Genomic DNA, 21,600 nt, shown 5'->3' with positions numbered 1-21,600 from the left:
ATGGCATGTTTTTTTTTATTTTTATTTATGTGCAGTCCAGTACCGAGTGATCCATGAACCAGTATCGGTCCTTAAGTCAATTGTTGAGAACTCATTTTCTAGGAAATTAAGTGGCTACGTAGTCGTTTATGAAAAGCTCTGTGTTTGGAGTCCACACTGATGCCTCTGAATATTTTTAGAAAATTTGGGGGAAATTATTTTTCCTTTTTTTCTCACCAAAAAATCTGTTTGAGTTGACTGGAGGTGCAAACACAGCAATTAATCTCTGTTCCCAGAAGTATCTGGTACAGTGTAAACGGGGCGTTGATTTTATATATATATATATATATATATATATATATATATATATATATATATTTATATATATATATAGTGAGAATACTACCCATGTAGCTGCATGAATATGGTGTTTTGTAGATTTCTGTTGTGAAATATCCCACTGTCTTTTTATTTTTATTACTGCAGTTATTCCACCAACGGCTTTGTTAGAAGAAGACCCTAGCATAAAAGTAGCTCGTAGAGAAGATAAACCAGCACCAGGATCAAGATGAACTTTCATCACTTGATGCAGCCCCAATATGAAAATACACTTTCCCCTGGGTGGAAGTCTTTGTTCAGTCATGTCCAAATGGCAAATAAGCATACATGTCAGTGAAAATCCCACTAATTAAGGTTATTTGATCCAAGTATCCGTCCCTCCAAGGGCAACATGCTGCATAACTGTAAGCCCACATGCTCGTCAAGCAGGCTTCATTATTCCTCAGCCAGCCAGCTGGAATGTCCATTTCTGCTCCACTGCTTGTTGCTCAAGCTGCGAGCATGCCCACAGGGTCCAGAACCACCAGGGTGGATAACCTGGTCTCTTGTCACAGCAGGCATGAGGGCAGACCACAAGCAGCTCATTAATGTTACACTCTGATTCTGTTCCTGTCTCCAGGGAGACGGAGATAATCATCATCTTCTCAAGATTGACTTTCAAATCTTTTTTTTTTCTGTTTTGTTTTGAAGAAATGAGTGAAAAGTTTGGATAACAGGTGCAAATTTGGCTAATATCATTGATCTTTTTTGCTATAGTTTATTACTGTAGCTCGGGACTAAACATTTGGTTTTGTGTGGGTGTGCATGAGTTTGTTTGTCTATCTGTAGCTAATGAACCACCAAATAGATTTTTGTGAAACTCGCAGAAAATAAACATTTGAGGCATGTCTCCATATCATTAGCATTGCAAGTCATCTCAATTAAACATGGCCTCCAAATCTAATCAGCATTAGCCAACAACCCAATCAGTTTGACATATATTGAGCTGGGTTTGTTGTAGCTGCTAAAACTAGATCTGTTGAGATGATTATACTGTAGTTAAAATTCTGGCTTAAAAGATAGTGGGCAATATGTACAGTATCATTTAATGAATGCTAGGCCTTTTCTTTATGATAACACCAAGGATATTAAATTTATTACATTTTATTGTCCATTGCGGAGACAACAGTGGGGGGATTTGAAATCCCCACCATTCATTTGCGTGTTGTGTACACATGATAAATTGAAAAATAAATGCGGTATCAACTTTGTCCAAAAAAGTTCAATCTGGTCCTCTGGACATTCAAAGATTGAACTTTTTTGGATTTTTCTACCTGGATTATTGAGCATGCATCAGGGTATCAACTTTGATTTTGGTGCATGGCTCCATCTAGGCATGAAAAACATCCTTTTGAAAATAAGGTTGCCACTTTAAAATCCAGAATGTCTGCCACCATAGTTTTGCCAGGGTGTGGATAGAAATAGAAATGGGTAAAGGGTGGTCATGAAGGACGAGTTACCAAAGAATGTAGTAGAGGTGAAATGAGTGTCAGAGTAAAAGTAGAATGTCTAATGCTAAATATTGTCAGTGGTTTTGCTCCACAGGTTGGATGTGATGTAGAAGAGAAAGAGAAATTTTGGAAAGATCTGGAAGAAGTGATAGAGAGTATTTCCAGGGAAGAGAGTGTGGTGATAGGAGCAGACCTGAATGGACATGTTGGTGAAGGAAGCAGAGGGGATGAGGAAGTGATGGGTAGGTTTGGTGTCAAAGACAAACCAGGAAGGACAGATGATGGTGGATTTTACCAAAAGAATGGAAATGGCTGTAGTCAACACATTTCCAAAAGAGGTGAAACATATATTGACCTGTACTGTAAGAGTGGAGGTAGGAGTACACAGGTAAACTACATTATGAGTAAAAGAGGAAACCTGAGAGAGGTTGGTGATTGTAGGGTTGTGGCAGGGGAGAGCATGGCCCATTGGATGGTTGTGTGTAGAATAACTGTTGTTGTGAACAATAGAAAGAGTAAAAACAGAGAAGAAGAGCAAATGTTAGAAGCTGAGGAAGGAAGAATGTTGTGAGGAGTTCAGAAAGGAGATGTTAAAGGGTCTGGGTGGTAAGAAAGAGCTTCCAGATGACTGGACTACTACAACAACAGTAATTAGAGAGACAAGTAGGAAGGTACTTGGCGTGTCATCTGGACAGAGAATGGATGATAAGGAAACCTGGTGGTGGAATAGTGAAGTGCAGGAAGCTATTCAAAGAAAGGTTTGCCAAGAAGAAATATGACAGTGAGAGGACTGAAGAGAGAAGACAGGAATATAAGGAGATGCAATGTAGAGCTAAGAGGGAAGTATAGCAAAGGCAAAGCAGAAGGTGTATGATGAGTTGTATGGGAGGCTGGACATTAAAGAGGGCAAGAAGGACTTGTACCAGTTGGCGAGACAAAGGGATCAGGCTGGAAAGGCTGTGCAACAAGTTAGGCTTGTTAAAGATAGGAATGGTAATTCCTGACGATGGTAAGATTAAAAAAGATTTTTGGATAAAAGACGAAACGTTCCAACAAGAAGAATCTGTCCAGAGGACCTGACTTACCTGGATTATAGTTCATGCATCAGGATAAAAGTAATGTTCTAACAAATGAGGAGATGTGAAAGGAAGCTGGATGGAGTACTTTGAGGAATTAATGGATGAAAATAATGAAAGGGAAAGAAAAATTGAGGTCATAGAAGCTGTGGACTAAGTGGGAAATTTGAGACAGTTTGAAGTTCAGAAATCTCTAAAAAATGAAGAAGCAAAAGGCAGTAGGACCTGATGACATACCAGTGAAGGTTTGGAAATGTCTTGGAGAGATCGCAGTGAGGTTTTTGACTCAAATATTCAATGACATATTTGAGGGTAAGAAAATGTCTGAGGAATGGAGAAGAAGTGTGCTGTGCCCATTTTTAAGAATAAGAGTGATGTACAGAGTTCAATAATTTTCAGTCAGGTCATCTGGACAATTTCTTCTTTTTGTGCTGAAACATTTCACCTTCCATCCAGAAGGCTTCATCAGTCAAAGAACCGCACAACACAAAACTGATTCTTACCCCAACAGCTTACTCCAAAGTGGAACAAACAAGTTATGTTAGTGCTAAAATGGTCTCTGACTCACTCCCTCCTCCGGTGCCGGCCCTCTCCCTCGTTGACAGTCATGTCAAATTGGTTCAAAACCAACAAAGTCCATGCTCAATAATCCAGGCATACAATCCAACAATTTTCAGTCAGGTCATCTGGACAGTTTCTTTTTTTATGAAGCCTTCTGGATGGAAAGTGAAATGTTTCAGCACAAAAAAAAAAAAAAAGAAAGAAAGAAACTGTCCAGATGACCTGACTGAAAATTGTTGGATTGTATACCTGGATTATTGAGCATGGACTTTGTTGATGTACAGAGTAGTAACATCTACAGGGGACTCAAGTTGATGAGCCGCACAATGAAGATCAGGGAGAGAGTTGTGGAAACTGGAGTTAGATGAGAGATTTGTGAGCAGCGGTATGGGTTCATGATGTGAAAGCACCACATATGCCATCTTTGCTGGGGATGCTGATGGAGAAATACAGAGAAGGTCAGAAAGAACTTCATTGTGTTTTTGTGGATTTAGAAAAAGCATATAACAGGGGGCTGATGGAGGAGGTGTGGTATTTCATGAGGAACTCTGGAGTGGCAAAGAAGTATTTTAGACTGATACAGGACATGTATAAGGGCAGCAGGACAGTGGTGAGATGTGCTGTAGGAGTGACAGATAGCACTCCCACCTCCACCTTGAAGCTAACACATGAGGTCAGACAGGAATCCCCATGGACTATGATGTTTGCAGATGACATTGTGATCTGTGGTGAGAACAGGGAACAGGTGGAAGAGAACTTGGAGAGATGGAGGTATGCACTTGAAAGAAAAGGAATGAAAGTCAGCACAGACACAGTACATGTGTGAATGAGAGGGAGGCCGGTGGAACAGTGAGGCTACAAGGAGCAGAGGTCACAAAGGTGCAAGACTTCATGTACTTGGGGTCCACTGTCCAGGAAAATGGGGAGTGTGGTAAAGAGGTGAAAAAGAGAGTCCAGGCAGGATGGAGTGGATGGAGAAAAGTTTCAAGAGTGATTTGCAACAAATGGGTGTCAGCTACGGTCAAAGGAAAAGTTTACAAGACAGTGGTGAGACCAGCTATATTGTATGGTCTGGAGAAACAGACATGGACAAAAAGACAGAAAGAACTGGAAGTGGCAGAAATTAAGATCTTGAGGTTCTCCTTAGGAGTGACGAGGTCTAATATGTTTAGGAATGAGATCATCAGAGGTACAGCACAGGTTGAACAACTGGGAGATAAAGTTAGAGAGGCCAGACTGAGATGGTTTGGACATGTCCAGAGGAGGGTCAGTGGGTATATTGGTAGAAGGATGTTAAAAAAAAAAGAGGAAGGCCAAAGAGGAGATATTTGGATCCAGTTGGAGAAGACATGGAGGTATGAGTGAGGGCAGAGGACAGGTTGAGATAGAGGAGGAAGACTCACTGTTGCAACCCCTGAATAGGGAAAAGTCGAAAGAAAAAGAAAATATACAGTATATACACAGTAGTCCCTCGCTACTTTGCGGTTTGTTTATCGCGGATTCGCTCTATCGCGGTTTTTCAAAATAAGATTTGACATGACACACAATTGGCTGATTGATGGGTGAGCCATACGATCGGCATGGAATTTTTATTTAAAATCTATTTTTTTAATTATTTAGCACCTGCTGCTCCTTTGTGCAGCCCATGCTGCAGGATAAATTTCCTCCTGCAGCCAAACAACTATCAGCTGATTTGCGTGCAGAGCGGAGAAGTGGGCGTGGCCAAGAGCGTTTGCAGTTGGCTGAGAGCAGCGAAGGCACAGAGAGGGAAATCATGACACTATGTGCTGTTTTAGAGCATTTAGAGTTTAGAAACATTGTTCAGAATATTGCAAGAATGTAGGAAGGGTTTAAAACACCTTAATATGTATCTATATAAATACTAAAATAATCTACTACTTGTTACTTTTACAACTATTCCTACTTCGCGGCTTTTCACTTATCGCAGGTTTTCAGGGTATGGATCCCCCGCAATGAACAAGGGACTACTGTATCTGTATATTAAGGTTAACATTAAGGTTTACTTGCATTCCCTGTTCAGTTCCAGTTCAGCAAAACTCATCTTAAAAACTACAAAACATTTACTATTCAAATCCTTCAGTGATGTAGCCATTTGTGTACTGCTTGTTTTTTTTAACTAATTACTTTTTAAATATTCTATTTTGTATCTGAAAGTTTGTATAATGTCTGATAGTGCTTTAGCTTAACATTTTTGCCACAAAAAAAAGAGGGGAAAAGAGAGCAACAGAGCAAAACCCAAATGGTCATACCTGACTGTCTCAGACACAAAACTGAGAAAACAGACAGAAACTGGAATAATCCTTTTCATATTTTATTTTCAGCGCTGCACACATCAGCAGCTCTTCTCCACGCTCCGGTGTTTTGTTGTAAACAGAAACAGGGCAACTCGTTCAGTTTCCCTCCGAAACCTGCCACACAAACTGCTGACTCTGTTCTGTGATAATCACATATTTGGGAGAGCCATTTGTGTCGCAGGAATGATTAATGTGGAAAAGTGGATCTCATCTCTCTGTGGGGCCCTTTGCCAAAGGATTAGAGACTTACCTGTGGGTGGTCGCTTAGATCTGGGACATAGTTGGAGCGGAGGATCTATTCACATTTGGAGAAAGGCCTCATCTATCTAGTTGTTGCTGCTCCACTGGGAGCGGCAATTTGTCTCGCCTGTGGCCCAAGAGCCTGCTCTGCACAATTGCCCCAGAGGAGCTGAATCAGCCCACACTGAAGAGGGCAACTTTTGATCTGTCACGACTTTCATCTCATGCCCTACTTAATGCTGCATTTAAACCCATTTGTTAAACGCTCTGGAACAATTCTTCTGGATCATGCAATTAATATCAAATTTTAAAAGTCTTGACTGAGTCAAATTAATGATGAACTTGATCGTTGTTATTGTAACAAGAATCATCTGTAATTAATGTGATAAAACAAAAGCAGTTATGGGTCTTGGAAAGTAACAATATGTACAGTGGCACACGTAATTATAAATTTGAAAAGTACATCAACCTGAGAATAGTTATGCCATATTAACACTGCTGTATACTTCATTATGTTTAATGTGATTATTGTGCGTATGTAGATATGTAATGGCTGCAGCATCTGACAATTATTTGAGTAAACAATACACAGACGCATGTGCTCAACGCTGAGCAGCTGCATTCTGTTCCTGAATCACAAGTCCCTCGGGTTGTTGTAAATGTTTTTGGGGCATGCAAACGAACATTAATTTGGGTCAAAAGTGACGTCTTCTCTCCAAAGATTCAGACCCGAGGCATGGCCCAGAGGACTTTTTTTGCTTTGGTGGCCAAACAAATTCTAGTTTTACTCAACAAAAGATTTCTAACTGCATCTTGGGAAGTAGCTTACAGCTGCATTCAGCATCTTCATCGAGGAAGGACAAAAGTCGTTAAAGACGTTACCAATGGTGTTTAGAACCTCAAGTGTATTTTAACGTGCATCACTAACACTGTACCGTTTTTTGGTTCTTGAACTTTCGGTCTAACAATTAGACACAAAATAGGCAAGATTAGGTTTGAAGTCTGTTTAAATTTATGAATTAAGCGACAGAGACAAACACAAGCTCTTTGTTGTTTATACTTAATTGTGAAAAACTACACACTATTTATTTTCACTTATTTTATTACTTTATTTGTTTTATTACTCTTAGGAAATATGTGTGTGGAGATGCACATTCCTACTGCTACATCTGATTTTTATTGTTTAAACAGGAATAAATTTGTAAAAATTAATGGAACCGTAACTGTCCCCATTTCTTCATTTCATCTTGACATTTTATTATTTTGGCTGTCCGAGCTGGAAATGTCCCCAGATTTAATGTCAGAAATCTTGTCACCTTACAGTAGACAACAATGACAACAGTAGAAAATCATAAAAGAAAGCATATAAATTGAAAAAAATAATAATAATAAATTGAAGAAAATGATATTAAAATAACTAAACAAAAACAGCTACATTGTAAAGCGATATAGAAAACTAAAAACAGGAACATGTCTGCGTTGGTTTTTGACATGATCATAGCAGATGTTTGAAGCCACTTACAGAGGTCAAGGTCGAGAGCTTCAGATCATTTTGCAAGATATTCCAGGAAACAGGAGCGGAGTAGGAGAAGGTCCTTTTACCAAGTTCAGTCCTCACTGAAGGAACACTGCATGTAATAATGTCCTGAGAGCGCACGCTGTAGGGCATGCATGCGTGATGAATGCAGCTGAACACGGCAATTCAAAGTTATCAGATAAATTTAACATGTCTTATTTACTCCCTCCTTTTCTGTGCACATGTTCAACAAACACAACACTCACCTCATCTTAGAATATCTTTACTCAGCACATGAGAGACCATCTTAGCACCAGCATAACTGGTTTATTCCACTTTGGAGTAAGCTGTTGGGGGAAGAATCAGTTTTGTTGTGCGTTTCCTTGACTGATGAAGCCTTCCGGATCGAAGGCGAAACGTTTCAGCACAAAAAAAAGAAACTGTCCATATGACCTGAGTGAAAAATGTTGGATTCTCAATAAACATTGAAAAAACACTAACGTTTCCAGAGGTTGTTCTTGTGTAAACGGAGCCTTATAGCAGGTAGATCATTTTGACTTAGTCATTTTAAAAGTAGCTCGCATGCTGAAAAAGTGTGGACACCCCAGACAAATTATATATTTTTTGTTTGTATATGTTATGTATTGTCATGTTGTACATGTGCATCTAAAAATTTAGAATATCATGAAAATGTAAAAATAATTGTCAATCATTTCAGAAAGTACCAGTAAATCCCATCATATAGATTCATTGCACATAAAGTGAAATATTTCAAGCCTTTTTTCTTGTAATTTTTGATGATTGTGGCTAAATGCTTGTATGTTTCCATAGAATAATTAAATTTGTTTCTGCATTTGATACACCCAAGTGGAACAATGGGGGCTCAGGGAGCAGTTGGGAATCAGGTGTCATGCTCAAAGACACCACAACATATGGGCAATGCGGGGAATCATACCTGCAACTTTTCTGTCCAAAGTTGGTTGTTTAACAGCTGCCCTTGTTAGTTGGTTTACCTTGTTTGAACAGTTTATTTATTAGTTTTCTGAGTGTTAACCAGACGTCAACAACATGTAAATCTTTTGGTATTAGGACCGGAGCCAAACTAAACACTGCTTCTTGTCCTTTTCCTCAGAGAGTGTGACAGAAGTGGGGACAAACATTTACGTGACCAGTTTTGGACCAGTTTCTGACACAGACATGGTGAGTAATTCTCTTTATCCTCCTCTGACCATGGATTTAAAAAACATCAGTTTACGCAATCTGATCATTTTACAGGCAGTTGCTCTATAAATATTTACCCTATTAGTAATTGTTTTACTTTGTTGCCTTCCTACTTGGAATTTTTTTTTATTTTTTTATATAATTATTATTATAAGAAAATAACACACATAATTCATCAGATTAAGGAAGTTAGTTGGAGGATGAGTAGTCTGAAAAAAAAAGCTTAAAACTGTCAAATTATGCAATATTTCTGTGTTGTTTTCTTTTTGTTTGTTTTTCTTTGCAGTCTTTGAACACAACTTTTACATCTTTAAATGACTTGGGGTTAATGTAACTTCAGCTCATCAGGGTTTTTGTAAAAAAAATATATTAGAAAACAGAAATATGTTTCATTTTTGGTTAAAACAAAATGTGAAAAGTTCAAATTAGTTATGTAAATTCTCTGGTCAGAGTTCAGACCATCTCATCACAGCTTATTTGTAAATGATTTTAGCTCCAACTTTGCATTAATGTTCTCCAACGTTCGATTTCCTCCCCGAAAATGACTTCTGTCGACTCTCCTCCTTTCAGGTTTCAGTCGTTTCTTTTCAGAAAAAAACAGAACTTCATGTTTTAGCTTCTGACTCGGTATCTCTGATGCATTTGGTTTTTTTTATTCTTTTTGCACCCAAAGGTTATTTTACTGACTTAATATTATCCAAGACTGTCCAACTTGTCATTGTTTAAGTGTAATCAAAAGACTTGGAATTGTTTGCAACTACACTCTTTTGCTCATTTATTAAAAACTATATGATATACTTTTGGTAGTTAATGATGCATATTTAGTAGTTCTCTTCATCAAATATGAAACGTGTACATTTTTTATAAAATAAACATTGACTAATTGCATACTTTGACAACTATTATGGCTTCAAAGGAAAATAAGGCATTTCTTCCCCAAACGTGGACAAATGTGCATTATTCCTACAGTGGAGCATAGTGGTGGCAACTTTATGAAGTGGGAATGTTTTTTTTTTTAACACATAGACTGGGAAACTGGTCATAGTTAAAGGAAAGATGGATGGTGCCAAAAACAATGCTTGAGGGAAACAAGTTTTACAGAGATTTATGCTTGTATGGAGGTTCACCTTTCAGCAGGTCAATGAGCCTAAATACACTGCTAATGCAACGCTCCACTTGTTTAAGAAGAATCAGTTAAATGTCTGGTAATGGTTCAGTTAAATCCCAGACCTCAATTCAATCCATAATCTCTGGTTTTATTTAAAGACTGCTTTAAACAAACCGCACCCATGTAACTTATGGGAAGTAGAGAAGTTCTGCCAAGAAGAATGCAATCCCAGTGGCTAAATGTGCCAAGCTTATAGAGGTGTACAGTACCTGAAGAGATTTGATCAATGGTGCTTGAGTTAATAATCTATGCCATAGTTATTTTATGCTATGAAGTCTAAACATCTTAGACATTTAGCTATTGATATGAACAGATATATAGAAACAAACATTGTAGACATTCCAAACCCAGTTTGCAGCTCTTGCATGGCTAGCTGCTGTACATTATGTAGTTACAACAACTAACTTTGGAGAGGTTAAACAACGACAAAACAGAAATCCTTTTCAGTGGTGGTAGTTGACTCATATAACACCATCACACATCCTCCCAAACATTTAAAACTGACTTGCTCTGAGTGAAAGTCTGCTCCTTTTTTTAAAGCAGGACTATTCTGGGCCCTGTGTGACCTCTGCTAAACAGCAGATGCTGAACATATTTCATACTCTCTCCAAGGGCCTCAGCCAACGTTTGATATATTTAATCATACAACTCTAATTGACCACCATGGGCTCGGCGTTGTTTGTTTTTACTGTAGAAAAGTTCAGAGCTTACTTGACAATCGATTTGACAAAGCAAGTCATGTAAGTTTTGTTCTCACTAGACAACTACTTATCTTTTTGGATCTTTGCTCGGCTTTCCTGAAGCAGCTCGTAGTCCTGCTGTCAGGCTTCTAGAAGCCAACAAGGAGCTCCTGAGGCTCTCTGACTTGTGTGAACACCATTATAGACGAGGTAGAAGCAAATGTCTTTGTGCCTTATTCTTTTTTTTATTATTTATAAAATTAACTTGATGCAACCATGTAGTATGGGATGGTTGTGTAAAGAAATCCACACACACGCACATGGTGGTTTTGTGTTATTGTTGCACGACTTTGACATAGAAGACCAAGGGTTCTAACCCCAATGCAGCCATCCTCCTAACAACTTTACTGCAGAATAAGCAAGGGACAGAAATGATGTCCTGCCAGCTCAGATGTCACTTGGATTAACAAGATCCTCATCAGATGATGGGCAAACTAGGACATTGGGAGGAGAAATGGGCTACTGGAACAAGCCATTACTGTATATATAGATATAGACATGTTCCTGTTTTTATTATTCTACACCGCCTTACAATTTAGCAGTTTTTTCACTACTTTTCCTTTTAATTATCATTTTAATTACCATTTTATTTTCACTTGTTAAAAAATAAATAAATTTGTCTATTGTTGTCATTGTTATCCACTGTTGTCATCACTCTTTGTTAAAATTCAGCTCTCTGTTGTAAATGAGTCCCCAAGGCTCAGTAGGATTAACCTGTATAAATAAAGGTTGAATTAATTACTGGACAAGAGCAGGAAACTTAATGTTATTGGAATGCTGCTAAACATGCTTGGTGATAGAAATGAAATGGAAAGGATGTGGATTGGAGAATCTGAAACCTAACATCCAGATTATAAACAACTTAAAACCTGGTGCTCCAATATTTGCATGAGGAATCTGCTATCACACTTAAAAATTTCTGTTTTTAAAGTCAGTTGGCAGTGGCAGTCATCTTGAATGAGGTTGACTCTAAAGGCTAATAAGTTGTAGATGTACACACATATAAACACAAATGCAGGCAAGAATGTTATCGTCCTCCTACACTTTAAAAATGAGCGATATGCTGATGTCCGCTATCACTGAAAGATTTGTAGCAACCGTTCTTAGTTTTTTGATGCACTTGAATACAAGATATTCAAGTGGGTAGGAGTTGCACTGTAGAAGAACAGTGGTAGTTTTTTCTTTTTCACACAGTGACAAATCCTGGCCAGGGACGGAGTGTTTTTTTCCACCACCAGGTGCAATGATGAGGCCAGGGGGTGACCAATGGTAGCCTTGTCCATGGCCACCATAGATTAATGTTCAGCCTCCCCACCAGCCACCACCATCATTTGAGAAAACTATACTTTTAAGCAATATAAAAAAAATTAAGCATAGCTTCCTCTAATGATAGGGGAGGCCAGTTATAAATGGGGGCAGCCATTTTGGACTTTGATGTGGCAACCCAACGGACCTTTTCTACTCCTAGATGCAGCCACACACCAAAATGGAAGCTGATAACTCATTTATTTTTCAAGTTATAGTTTGGCTCACAAGGCGGCCAAATGGATGGACTGATGGGTTGAGGGTATTTCCAGTTTCCATTTACGCTCCGTGACAGGGGACAAAAAAATAAACATAGCAAGTGCACATCTGTGCATTTAGAGCATACTTGCTTTTATGTATATATTGGAACAACATCCTGGTACTTTCCACAAAATCCCTGCCCCCTTTTATGGAAAACAAAGCCTACACTTCCAGCTCTTCATGTGTTCACTAAGAAAACCACATCAAATAGGAATACGGTATTTGTTTGAAGTGTTTAAGTGCCTAAATATTATGGCCCGTCAGGTGAGTAATTATATAATGTTACAGCCAATAAACTATCACCAGCTTTGTATGAAAAAAACTAAATCATGATATGAATAGAAGGCAATCGAACAAAATGTTGCCTATGTTATTTACCTTCATCTTGAAATAATTTGTATTTTGTCAGTGTTTCAAAATATTTACACTCATCTAAGGACAGAAATTCTAGGTTTGGTTCATCCCTGCCTTTGTCATGACACAGTATGTGAAAGAATGAAATCTTAGTTTGCTATGAGGGAGTGTTGGCTCACTCGCTGTACAACAATAGACAGTGCTTCATCTTTTTCAGGGCACATCACCTTTGGGGTCTCTCAGAGCTCTGTTTTAGATCTAGACTTATTCTTTTCACATGCGTTACGTGACAGGAACATGAATCAGCGGAAACAGCTTGGTACAAAGAATCCCACTAGTGGTAATGCTTTTGACAGATGAACAGATAGCGAGGTCAGTACAGGTGTATTCTGTCCACTGTCAAAGGCAAAACATGTACTGCATATACAAATACACACCTTGGTCTTGCAGTTGAATTTGTGGAAAGATCCACCTAAAGCAGGGCTATTGCTCAGAGGGCCACTGTTACTGAAAGCCAACAGCTCAGGGGCCGGACATAAACCAAATGTTACAATGATCTGTTACCTTTTAAATTAGTTTATTTTGCTCCATTGAATCACAAGTACGATAAACAGAACCCAAAAATGTAATTCAAAGAAATTACATTTCATTTTTTTCTTTTCAATAAAAGTAGTGATATTCTAATGTGAAACAATATTAAAAACTAAAATGACAGCCTATACCTCCTATTTAACACACATTGTTCTGCCATCTCTTACTTGCCAAATATTGACACTTTTCAAAATTAAAAAAAATGTTGGCTGTTTTTTATGTTTCCTGAATGGCTGACATGTTTCTATTCAGATCAATTCAGGTCAATTGAAAACCAGTTAAAATATATATATATATTTTTTTTTTTTTTCATTTAGCCTTTATTTATCCAGGTTAGTCTCATTGAGCCACGAGAACTCATTTTCAAGAGAGACCTGTTTTAGGGAGCACATGGTGGGGTTAAGGACCTTGCTCATGGGCCCAGAATGGGGCGAATGAGGGTGGGGGCAAGTGTGGGTGTTTCACCTACCCCACCCACAATTTTTGATGTTGTCGGGGCCGGGGCGTGAACCGGCGATCTTCGAATCACAAGCCCACCTCTCTAACCTCTGCGCCACCACTCCCCCAAAATGGCTGCACAAACCAGTTGTTCCTCAAACGCTTCACAAGTCACAGGTGATGTGTCTATGTCCCGCTCAGTTGTACCGGTAAGCTTTGAGCAGAACCAAAATAAGCAAAGCAGAACTCAGACGAGCCAAAAGCGAGCGCAATTATGTGCATGTCGAATGTCTCCTTAGTGTCATTTACTGAATTTATCCTATTTATGGTTAACAATTTTATTCAAAACTAACTACAATGTTGCAGTGCCAAGTCCATCTAAGCAACACCATACCGGACCGGTCGAGGCCTGGGTTAACAACGACCATCACCGGTGCTGTTGACAAACAGGGTGTCAACAGAAATTGTGCTACTGTTAGTGGAAGACCACGAGGAGGGAAACGTGTCAGGAGACAAAGGGAGAAGAGAAAAGTCAAGAATGTAGGACTGATGGTGGCAACTCTAAATGTGGGGACAATGGCAGGCAAAGGTAGAGAGCTGGCTGACGATGCAGAGAAGGAAGGTAGATGCTTTATATTTCCAAGAGACCAAGTGAAAGAGTAGCAAGGCTCATAGCATTGGGGCAGGGTTTAAATTGTTTTATCATGGTGTTGATAGAAAGAGAAATAGAGTAGGGGTGGTCCTAAAAGAAGAGATGGCAAATAATGTACTAAAGGTGAAAAGAGTGTCGGATAGGGTGATGTCCCTGAAGGTAGAAGTAGAAGGTCTGATGCTAAATGATTTCAGTGGATATGCTTCAATTCAATTCCATTTATTTATACAGCACCAGGCACAACATAAGTAATCTAAGGGCACTGAACAGAAACATTCATATATAAAAAATAAGTTAACACTATTTATCTGAGGAGCAGACTACTTTGATTTTAACTCCATCACAGAACTCTCATCTTGAGCAAGCATGAAGGCGACAGTGGAAAGGAAAAACTCCCTCATGAGGAAGCAACCTTTAGCAGAACCAGGCTCAGGACAAGTGGTCATCTGCTTCGACCAGCTGGGTTTGAGAGGAACAGATACATAATGACAGGTCAAGAATCACATGTTAAGATAGAAATAGTATCAAATGAAAACTATTCAATATTAGTAAATCATTTAAGAAAATGAGGTCAATTTGTCCTCTAGTAGTCTAAGCTTAAGGCAGTGTAATAAGCCAACCCTAATTATATGATTTATCAAAAAAGAAAGTCTTAAACCCAGTCTTAAAACTGGATAATGTGTCAGCCTCACGGACAGAAACTGGAAGTTGGTTCCACAAGAGAGGAGCCTGATAACTGAAAGATCCCATTCTGCTCTTGGAAATTCTAGGGACTGCAAGTAAGCCTGCAGTCTGAGAGTGAAGTGCTCTGTTAGGAAAATATGGAACAATAAGATCTCGAATATAAAGGAGTCGTGGCACAGAGATTAGAGAAAGTGGGCCTGTGATCAGATGATTGCTGGTTCAACTCCTGGTACCGACAACATCAAAATGTGGGTGGGATTGGTGAAGCACCCATATCTGTCTCCACCCTCGTTTACCCCACTGTGGGCCCTTGAGCAAGGCCCTTACCCTCCTCCCCCCACCCCATCTGCTCCTCTGGATGCCCTAGATAGCAGCTCCCTCTGCTTCACACAGAGGGCTGTGGTAGCTCTATAGTTGATGGTTAGGTCAGAAAGGGCATCCGGCGTAAAAATAATTGCCATGTCTTCTTGCGACTTAGTTTGCTGTGGCGACCCCTGAATAAGGGAGCAGCCGGAAAATTTTTTTTTTTTAAAAAGATCTCGAATATAAGATGGAGCCTGGTTGTTAAGAGCTTTGCAGATTAGAAGTAAGATTTTGAATTCAATTCTGGATTTGACAGGGAGCCAATGGAGAGAAGCTAAAACTGGAGAGATATCTCCCCTACTAACTCCACTTAAGACTCTGGCAGCAGCATTTTGGATCAACTGAAGACGTTTTAAAGAAGAATTTGGACACCCAGATAACAAACCATTACAATAGTCCAGTCTAGACGTGACAAATGTATGAACCAGTTTTTCTGCATAATTTTTAAATATGTTTCTAATTTTAGCGATACTACTCAGGTGGAAGAAAGCAGTTCCAGTAATGTTTTTAATGTGGGGGATAAAAGACATGTCCTGATAAAAAATAACGCCAATATTTTTAACATTATAGCTGGAGGCCAGATTAATGCCATCCAAGGAGGGCGAAAAACTGAAAAATTCATTCCTAAAGTGCTCAGGTCCAAAAGCTAAAACAAAGTTTTGTCTGTGTTCAAAAGCAGAATATGTTGGGTCATCCAGGTTTTTATGTCTTTAAGGCATGCTTGTAGTTTAAGTACCTGATTGGAGTCATTAGGTTTCATGGACAAATACAATCGTGTATCATCAGCATAACAATGACATGTTTTCCAATGCTGTTTAATAACAATACCTAATAGAAACATATATAAGGTAAATAGCATTGATCCAAGCACTAAACCACCTGGAGCAGAAAGATTCTTACGTCCGTATGCTCTTTGTGGACTTCACATCTGCCTTCAACACCATGATCCCCCAAACCCTGATGGACAAACTATTCACTCTAGGACTAAGCCACTCCATTTGCAACTGGGTACTAGACTTCTTAACAAACAGACCACAGTCAGTGAGGATCCACAACTTCTCCTCCTCCACCATAACCCTCAGCACTGGCTCTCCTCAGGGATGTGTGTTGAACCCCCTCTTCTTTACTCTGTTTACGTATGATTGTGCAGCTACCCATCCAGGCTGTCACATTGTAAAGTTTGCAGATGATACAGCGGTGGTGGGATGCATCACAAACAATGATGAGTCCAGCTACAGGCAGGAGGTGGAACACCTGGAGAGCTGGTGCAAAGAGAATAACCTTCACATCATCGTGAAGAAGACAAAGGAGATGATTGTGGACTTCAGAAGGAACAAACACACCTACACCCCACTGAACATAAGAGGATCTGCGGTGGAAGTGGTCTCCAGCTACAAGTACTTGGGTGTACACATGAATGACAACCTCAGCTGGAGCAACAACACTACCAGCCTGATCAAGAAAGCTCATCAGAGACTTTACTTCCTCAGGCGGCTGAGACGAGCTGGTCTGGGAAGCTCAGTCCTCACCTCCTTCTACAGGTGTGCAGTGGAGAGCATCATGTGCTCCAGCATCAACGTGTGGCATGGAGGCTGCACAGCTGCAGAAAAAAGTTTTGCAGAGAGTGGTGAAGGCTGCACAGAAGTCTGTTGGAGTCAGTCTCCCCACCATCATAGACATTTATACCTCCAGATGCAGGAAGAGGGCCACCTGAAGGACCCCACTCACCCAGCACACACACTTTTTGCCATGCTCTCCTCAGGAAGGAGGTTGAGGAGCATTAAGTGTAGAACCACTAGAATGAGGAACAGCTTCTACCCTGAGGCTGTTAGACTCATGAATCTCTAACCAGAATAATCACTGTGAAATCCCATCATGTTGCTGCTGATCTGTTTCATGTTGTGTTCATGTGTGCTCATCTGCTCACACAGACTCATGCTCATGTTCGTGCTGCTGTTCGACGTAATGTTTTTATGCTATTAGTGCTTAGTATATTTTAGTTGATGTTTTTCTTAGTTCATATCTTAGATGTTATCATTGTTTTTCTATTACATTTTATTGTTGGATATAACTGGGACCCTGTGTACATAATTTCGTTCCACCACATGTACCATATGTAGTGCGAATGACAATAAAGAATCTGACTGACTCTGACTCTGAACCCTGAGGAACTCCATGACTAACTTTGGTGTATGATGAATATTCATTATATATCCTGATGCATGCTCAATAATCCAGGTAGAAAAATCCAAGAAAGTTCAATCTGGTCCTCTGGACATTCAAAAAAACAAAAAACAAAACAAAGCAAAAAAAAAAAAAAAAATGTAGAAACGTTTCGTCTCTCATCCAAGAGACTTCCTCAGTCTGAGCTGCTGTTTTCAGCTCAGTCTCTTAAATAGCACCTTCTCAGAGTGGATCAGCCAGTTTTGCTGCTGACAACCAAAACCAGCTGCTCACATGGTCAAGAAGGACCATCAGCCTAAGAAAGGATCATTAGCACACTGATGGCTGTTTACTATTCAAAGGGGGTTGAGTGATACCAGCAATCACAGCATTGTAAGAGGGGGACAATTGAACCCGGAGGCCTCCACCCCTGTTTAATGATGGACGGTTTCTTTTCACAAAGATGGCCTCCTTTACTCCTCCCTCAAACCATCGTTCCTCTCTGTCCAGGATGTGAACATCTTCATCCCTGAAAGAGTGACCGCTGGCCTGGAGATGAGTGTAGACCGCAGAGTCCTGGCCTGATGATGTTGATCTTCTGTGCTGGGCCATCCTTTTGGCCAGTGGCTGTTTAGTTTCCCCGATGTAAGACTGATCACAGCCCTCCTGACACTGAACAGCATACACAACATTGCTCTGTTTGTGCCGGGGGACTGGATCTTTGGGATGAACCAGTCTTTGCCGTAATGTATTTTGGGGTTTAAAAGCCACTGGGACGTTATGTTTAGAAAATAAACGTCTCAGTTTCTCTGATACTCCCTCAACATACGGAATGACCACTGGTCTGGGTTCCTCCTTTTCACCTGATGGCTGACTGGAGTCTTGTTTGGGTTTCTTCTCTGCTTTCAGGAAGGCCCAGTTAGGATATCCACATTGCTCTAGAGCCTGTTTTGTGTAGGATTTCTCCTTCTGCCTGGCTCCTGAGCTAGTGGGGATGCTGTCTGCTCTGTGATACAGAGTCCTGATGACTCCTAACTTGTGCTCCAAAGGGTGATGGGAGTCAAACTGCAAATACTGGTCTGTGTGGGTGGGTTTGCGGTACACCTCGGTTTGCAAAAGTCCTCTATCAGAGACTGAGACCTCACAGTCCAAGAAAGCCAACTTGTCATTTTTTACATCTTCTCGTGTGAACTTGATGTATTTATCCACAGAGTTGATGTGGTCAGTAAAATGTTGGACTTCCTGAGATTTAATTTTAACCCAGGTGTCATCAACATACCTGAACCAATGACTTGGTGGTGTCCCTGAAAAGGACGTCAAGGCTCTCTTTTCTACCTCCTCCATGTACAGGTTGGCAACAATAGGAGAAACTGGAGACCCCATAGCACACCCATGTTTCTGCCTATAATATTGCTCCCCATATGTGAAGTAGGTTGACTGTAGGCACAGTTTCAAGAGTTGACCCAGTTGTTCTGTGGAAAGCGTGGTCCTGCTGCTCAGAGTGGTGTCTGATTTTAATCTTAAACTGACCACCTCTACTGCATCATCAACAGGAATGCACGTAAAGAGTGATGTGACATCAAAAGAGACCATTGTTTCATCAGTCTCCATGATGACATCCCTCACCTTATCCACAAAGTCCATGGTGTTCTGTATGTGGTGTTCTGAGCTGCCAACTAAAGGGATGAGTACAGACGCCAGATATTTGGAAACATTGTAAGTGACAGAGTTAATCATGCTAACGATTGGTCTTAAAGGTACACCTTGTTTGTGGATTTTAGGTAAACCATACAGACTAGGTGTGGCCTCCCCTGGGTACAGTCTGTGGTACAGAATACGGTCAATAGCCTTGTCCTGCTCCAAATTTTTCAGGCAATCTATTAACTTCTTCTTGTAACCACTTCCTGGATCTCTTTTCAGAGGTTCATAAGTGGTTAAGTCACTAAGGAGTGTCATAACTTTCTCATGATAGTCTTTCTGGTTCAAAATCACTGTGCACCTTCCTTTGTCTGCTGGGAGAATGATGATGTTTTTGTCCTTGCTAAGAGTGGTGAGTGCATCCCTCTCCTCTCTACTGATGTTGGAAGGTGGTGGTTTGGCATTGCTGAGGCAGGATGAAACTTTGATTCTGAGCTGTTCTGCTTCACCCTCTTTCATTTTGTTGTTGCGGATGGCTGATTCTGTGGCTGTGATCATCTCCACCAGAGGAATTCTACTTGGTGCAACAGCAAATTTCAGTCCCCTGGCAAGAATCTCTGTCTCCGGCTGGGTGAGCTGTCTGTCAGATAAATTCTTCACCCACTTTTCTGTCTCCCTGGCATGTAATTGACTACTGGAGTGTTGTCCTACACTGAATGTGTTGTTATTGGAATAATGATGGTGTTGACGAGTTATTAGTAAGTTAAACTTATTTTGTTGTCGAGTCTTGGACTTGACATGCTGTGCTAAGCGTGCCTGATCTGTACAGTCCAACACTTGCTGAAGTGTGGTCTGATCTAGACACATAGTTAGTTTCTGTTTAATATGCTCTTCTTTGGCCTTCAAGGCCTCAATAGTAAAATTGGTCTGTCTCACCCGTTCATTCAGCAGCTGGGTCTGTGCCTTCTGAAGGATCTTGCTTGCCCGGTGCCCGCTGACCGATGATTTTAGCTCCAGGCTCTTGGGAATGATGCCACTTTGTCGACATCTGAGGTTGAATCGCAAGTGGTTCCTGTAGTTTGCCCTCTTCCTTGCTGTTTTCTCAAACTCTCTTACTAGTTTGAGGCAATCCTCAATGAATGATGAAACAATGGTCTCTTTTGATGTCACATCACTCTTTACGTGCATTCCTGTTGATGATGCAGTAGAGGTGGTCAGTTTAAGATTAAAATCAGACACCACTCTGAGCAGCAGGACCACGCTTTCCACAGAACAACTGGGTCAACTCTTGAAACTGTGCCTACAGTCAACCTACTTCACATATGGGGAGCAATATTATAGGCAGAAACATGGGTGTGCTATGGGGTCTCCAGTTTCTCCTATTGTTGCCAACCTGTACATGGAGGAGGTAGAAAAGAGAGCCTTGACGTCCTTTTCAGGGACACCACCAAGTCATTGGTTCAGGTATGTTGATGACACCTGGGTTAAAATTAAATCTCAGGAAGTCCAACATTTTACTGACCACATCAACTCTGTGGATAAATACATCAAGTTCACACGAGAAGATGTAAAAAATGACAAGTTGGCTTTCTTGGACTGTGAGGTCTCAGTCTCTGATAGAGGACTTTTGCAAACCGAGGTGTACCGCAAACCCACCCACACAGACCAGTATTTGCAGTTTGACTCCCATCACCCTTTGGAGCACAAGTTAGGAGTCATCAGGACTCTGTATCACAGAGCAGACAGCATCCCCACTAGCTCAGGAGCCAGGCAGAAGGAGAAATCCTACACAAAACAGGCTCTAGAGCAATGTGGATATCCTAACTGGGCCTTCCTGAAAGCAGAGAAGAAACCCAAACAAGACTCCAGTCAGCCATCAGGTGAAAAGGAGGAACCCAGACCAGTGGTCATTCCGTATGTTGAGGGAGTATCAGAGAAACTGAGACGTTTATTTTCTAAACATAACGTCCCAGTGGCTTTTAAACCCCAAAATACATTACGGCAAAGACTGGTTCATCCCAAAGATCCAGTCCCCCGGCACAAACAGAGTAATGTTGTGTATGCTGTTCAGTGTCAGGAGGGCTGTGATCAGTCTTACATCGGGGAAACTAAACAGCCACTGGCCAAAAGGATGGCCCAGCACAGAAGATCAACATCATCAGGCCAGGACTCTGCGGTCTACACTCATCTCCAGGCCAGCGGTCACTCTTTCAGGGATGAAGATGTTCACATCCTGGACAGAGAGGAACGATGGTTTGAGGGAGGAGTAAAGGAGGCCATCTTTGTGAAAAGAAACCGTCCATCATTAAACAGGGGTGGAGGCCTCCGGGTTCAATTGTCCCCCTCTTACAATGCTGTGATTGCTGGTATCACTCAACCCCCTTTGAATAGTAAACAGCCATCAGTGTGCTAATGATCCTTTCTTAGGCTGATGGTCCTTCTTGACCATGTGAGCAGCTGGTTTTGGTTGTCAGCAGCAAAACTGGCTGATCCACTCTGAGAAGGT

At 40.6% G+C, this 21,600-nt stretch overlaps 1 protein-coding gene across 1 annotated transcript in view; it reads left to right on the top strand.

The window, feature by feature from the left end:
• gabra3 (gamma-aminobutyric acid type A receptor subunit alpha3) overlaps nucleotides 1-21,600 on the top strand; it is a 285,967-nt gene that overhangs the window by 193,219 nt on the left and 71,148 nt on the right. Inside the window, exon 4 of the mRNA XM_037688046.1 lies at nucleotides 8,649-8,716. Coding sequence (XP_037543974.1) covers nucleotides 8,649-8,716 — 68 coding nt within the window. The remainder of the gene's footprint in view (nucleotides 1-8,648; nucleotides 8,717-21,600) is intronic.

This window comes from Nematolebias whitei, chromosome 14 (genome assembly GCF_014905685.2).
Source record: "Nematolebias whitei isolate Nwh7 chromosome 14, NemWhi1, whole genome shotgun sequence".
Lineage (NCBI taxonomy): Eukaryota > Metazoa > Chordata > Actinopteri > Cyprinodontiformes > Rivulidae > Nematolebias > Nematolebias whitei.
The sequence above is the reverse complement of the archived record's forward strand: the minus strand, read 5'-3'. Positions and strand labels throughout refer to the sequence as shown.